Source organism: Eurypyga helias, unplaced genomic scaffold, assembly GCF_000690775.1.
Source record: "Eurypyga helias isolate BGI_N326 unplaced genomic scaffold, ASM69077v1 scaffold28942, whole genome shotgun sequence".
Classification (NCBI taxonomy): domain Eukaryota; kingdom Metazoa; phylum Chordata; class Aves; order Eurypygiformes; family Eurypygidae; genus Eurypyga; species Eurypyga helias.
The window spans coordinates 4,889-8,913 of NW_010237035.1; the positions used below are offsets into that span (position 1 = coordinate 4,889).

A 4,025-nucleotide genomic window follows, 5' to 3' on the forward strand; every position below is an offset into this window, starting at 1 on the left:
TCTTGCCTCTCTCATCATTTCTCCACTTCAGTTACCAACGGTAAGCATATGGCAGCTTAAGCAGGCTGCCAGGGGGTATGTTGTGGGTTTACGTTGGGCTGACTCGTCTGATAATTGTGCCTGTACACGTTCTATCCATAGGAAGTGTGAAGTAGCTCATATCTGTTTTCACTGGCAATTAGCGGACTGGGTAGAGAACAGACACAGATGCTTGCAGCAGGGTAGCTGATGCTGTAATTCATGATGCTGTCTGCACCCGTTACTCCTGACAGCCAGCGTAACTTAACCTTAAGGCTGCTTGTGGTGCAGGAAGCAGGTGCTGTAGGTGGTGAGAAAGGTCCTCGCGTTGTGGTAGTGTGCTAACATCTCAGGCTGCTTTTGGAACCCGAGTGTAAAGTGGCTTTTCTAGTGATTCTAGTGTCGAAGCTTTAGGATTTTTTTCCTCAGAAGATCCGGGGGAACTGGGTAGAATGGTCATTTGCATCTAGAGTTTGAAACATCACCCTAGCGCATCAGTAGTATCATCCTAGTAGTATCAGTAGTAGATCGTACTGATATGTAGTAGTTACTGATGATGATACTACTGATCTATCTCTGGTTACTGTCAGGCGTTTGGCAGCAGCATGCACCTGCGATATTGCCTGTGCTCTTTTCCAGCGAATCAGACTGGAAAAGCTGAAAAGCAACTTAGCCTCGCCGCGAAGCGTTTAGCCATACGTGTTCCCTTGTGCCGTTCAGCTGAACTGAGGGTGGTGTGGGTGTGCCGGTGCGGAACGGGACGGGCGTTTCGGCTGCAGAAGGCTCCAGAGCGTCCTGCTCCAAAAAGCTGTCCGATGTAATGCGGCATCTCCGTGGTAGACACGGGCTCAAGCTGTTCTGTAGGGCTCCTTCAGCCTTTATGCATTCCAGGAGTAAGTTAATTGAATCTGAGTGTATTGCACTGCTGTGATTATGCTCTCCGCTGCATAAATCCCGTTTTCCTGAGCTGCCGCTTCTCCAGAGAGTATGAAGCGCGTTTAGAGAGATACAGCGAACGGATATGGACGTGCAAAAGCACCGGAAGCAGCCAGCTGACGCACAAAGAGGCTTGGGAGGAGGAGCAGGAAGTTGCTGAGCTGTAAGTACCAGTGAAGAAATTGGTATGTGTCTCTCTTTAGGCACTGGGACAGAAGAGTGGTCTTGGGAATGATAAGTGGTTGGAAGGTCATGAGGTGAGGTAAGTAGGTTTTCTTCTGGCTGTAAGCAGATCGAGGGATTCTGGAGTTGAAAGCAAACAAAGTCCAAACTTGATGCCATCACTAATGCAGTTGAGTAATGTAATTATTTAGTGCTGTATCTTGGTATTGCTTCAACTAAAATAGTTTGGCATATGGAACTTGGCATGTTGTAACACTCCTTGAGTGATGGGGAATTTTTTGGAGGGAAAAGAACTAAGTATCCAGGAGCCTGAAGTAAAAAGAGGCCGTAGAAGTGTTTCACATCAGCCAGGTCCACAGCTGTAATTTTTCTTTTCCCAGATTTGCATTGGAATCAGTTGTTGTACTAAATAAAAAAATACTTTGGAGTGAGATTTTGGCCATCTGCTCTCCAAGAAATGACAAAGAAAAGAAGGGAAACGGGGAGAATCGTTCAGACCACCAGTGTTCATCCAGGCTGCTGTGCCTGTGGCCTCCCCTCTGTCACACAGCACAGGCCCTGAGTCCTTGGTTGAGATCCAGCGGGAACCTTGCCATAGAAATGGATTTGCTGTAAAGGTGCAAGGCCTTGGCTCAACCAACATTATAACTTCTCTGATTACCCGATTTTTAGGGATGACATGTCATCCCTAAAACAAAAATGACAAAAAACAAATGACATGTTTTTCTCTTCTGTCAACTGATGACTTGGACTTCCTGTGACCTGTTTTTTTTTTTCCTTGGATTTGAATTGGGGAGATGGTCAGCAGTATGACCTAAGAGGTGAAATTTGCTGCTGCTTCTCATTTTTGAAGAATCCAGGTTTCTCATTCATTGGCTGAAGAATTAATAGCCTTAGCCTGAGGACAAATTCCCCATCATTTGAGGTTATCACATCCTTAAAGGCAACAAACAGATTTGCTAATAGTCCTGATTTCTGTGAGGGCTGAAGTCTTCCCATGTCTCCTCCCGAGCGTCCTTGTTTGAGAGGAGCATGCACAGGTGTCTCCTTAAACTTACAATCCTATGTCAAAACCCACTGGCCTAGTGTTGCTTAGTTTTGGTTGATGCTGGATTGGTTGACCAGTTCTGAAAACATTAGGAAATGTAAATGAAGTGTAAATGGAAGATTTCTCAGTACCAAATTTAGCTACAGTCTCTGTTAATATGGGGAATGTGAAGTGAGATTTTGGCCTTGTCCCTCTGAAACAGGACTAAAAGCTTCCCAAGCAGTTTGCTGGCCGCTTTAATCCCTGACACTAGCCTGAATAAAAATCCTGTAGGTTAGATTGCTGGAGGGATACTTTTGTTCACAGCGGTTATTAGAAGAGCAGAGATGTAGCTGAGGATTGTCAGCAACGGATTCCTGAGTCTGGAGAGCTGAAAGGGTTTTGGAAAAATGGAGGGTTCTGTTCCCCCTTGCAGTAACATGAAACAGGTTACTTTCTAACCAGGAAGCTTTATGGAATACATTCCTTAGTATTCCATCAGCTAACTGACCTGATCTTTTAGACAGAAAATCAGTCAAGTAAACTCGTAACAGTCCTTTCCCTTCTTTGAATGAAAAAGTTTGAAGATCCTGATGTGGTGAAACACAAAATAATTTTCTCTGGAAAGATAATTTTCCAGTGTAAGCCTGCCTCTGTCATCTTTAGTGTGTTAGCGGTCTGAAAGCCCAGGGTTTGGGAAGAAAGAAATGTTAAATGTTCAACAGCATTGTGTTATTGTTGGAAACAACAAAATTAAAGTAACGAGCCCCAGAGTAATGACGTGGTCTTTGTATATCTTTAACATCTAATAGGGAAGCAGTCATAACCAGCAGGAAAGGGCAGCGCTGCTCTCCCAGAATGTTTTGTGGTGTTCCTTCTGGGAAGGACAAGTACAATTTGTATTGTCATGCCAATGAACCTTTTGACCAGTGCTGGGGGGTGGGAGGGCAGGAAAAAGCCCTTGGATGTTTGCATTCGAATGTGGCATCTGCCTCCAACATTGTCCTGGCTGTTAATGTTCCCAGAATTGCGAAATGGGAGGCTACTTTGCATTTTGGCTTTTATTCCCTGAATAATAAAAACTTCTGATGTGCTTGTTCAGCTTGAAGGAGGAGTTCCCCGTCTGGTATGAGAAACTGGTACTGGAAATAGTCCACCACAACACTGTGTCTTTGGAAAAGTTGGTGGATGCAGCTTGGCTGGAGATCATGACCAAATTTTCAGTGGGAGAAGAATGTGACTTTGAGGTAAGGATTTGTTTTCCATCTCATGCCATGCTTTTGCACAGGGTTAGTTTTGGATATCTAGGGGCAGGAGAAGTGATGAAGAGTACGTTAGGCACTCTCATTATCAGAAAGATAATGAGAATTTCTTTTCCATGGAATCCCAGTGACAGCACCTGCTTTTTGAATATAAACCGGTTCCATAAGCAGAAAGACATGGATGATCCATGCTGATGGCTGGAGAAAAAAAACTGACCCATGTGTGTGGGTGTGGAAGTAGAGATATGTTTCAGCAGTATAACAAGTTCATAGTGATCTGCAGATCTATTTAAATATGTATAGATAAATAAATACTCTAATGAAAACTAATTAAAAATGATAATCTGCTGTAGTCTTTTCACCTGACGTGCTCCCAGGAGGAGGAGTAGTCTTAAACTAATGTAGCTTGAAGGCAACAGCTGACGGGTCTCTCATGATGCTCTACTGTTCAGAAAATTCCCTCCAAAACTGGGAATGATGCAGAAAACTCCAACTCGTTAAAAAATGAGGGAAAGTTTTATAGAATGTTCTCTGTTATCAATCTGTTTAGGACGTATTATCTCACCTGGGGCCGCTGAGAGAGCGTGCTTGCACCTTGC

The 4,025-nt window shown here is 44.0% G+C and overlaps 1 protein-coding gene across 1 annotated transcript in view; it reads left to right on the forward strand.

Annotated features, from left to right (window-relative positions):
* Positions 1–1,000: 1,000 nt before the first annotated feature.
* The window catches only part of BAZ1B (bromodomain adjacent to zinc finger domain, 1B), a gene marked incomplete at both ends in the record, with an annotated part of 27,305 nt that continues 24,280 nt past the window's right edge, over positions 1,001–4,025 (forward strand). Inside the window, 2 exons of the mRNA XM_010147326.1 lie at positions 1,001–1,117; positions 3,267–3,411. Of these exons, the coding sequence (XP_010145628.1) occupies positions 1,001–1,117; positions 3,267–3,411 (262 nt within the window). The remainder of the gene's footprint in view (positions 1,118–3,266; positions 3,412–4,025) is intronic.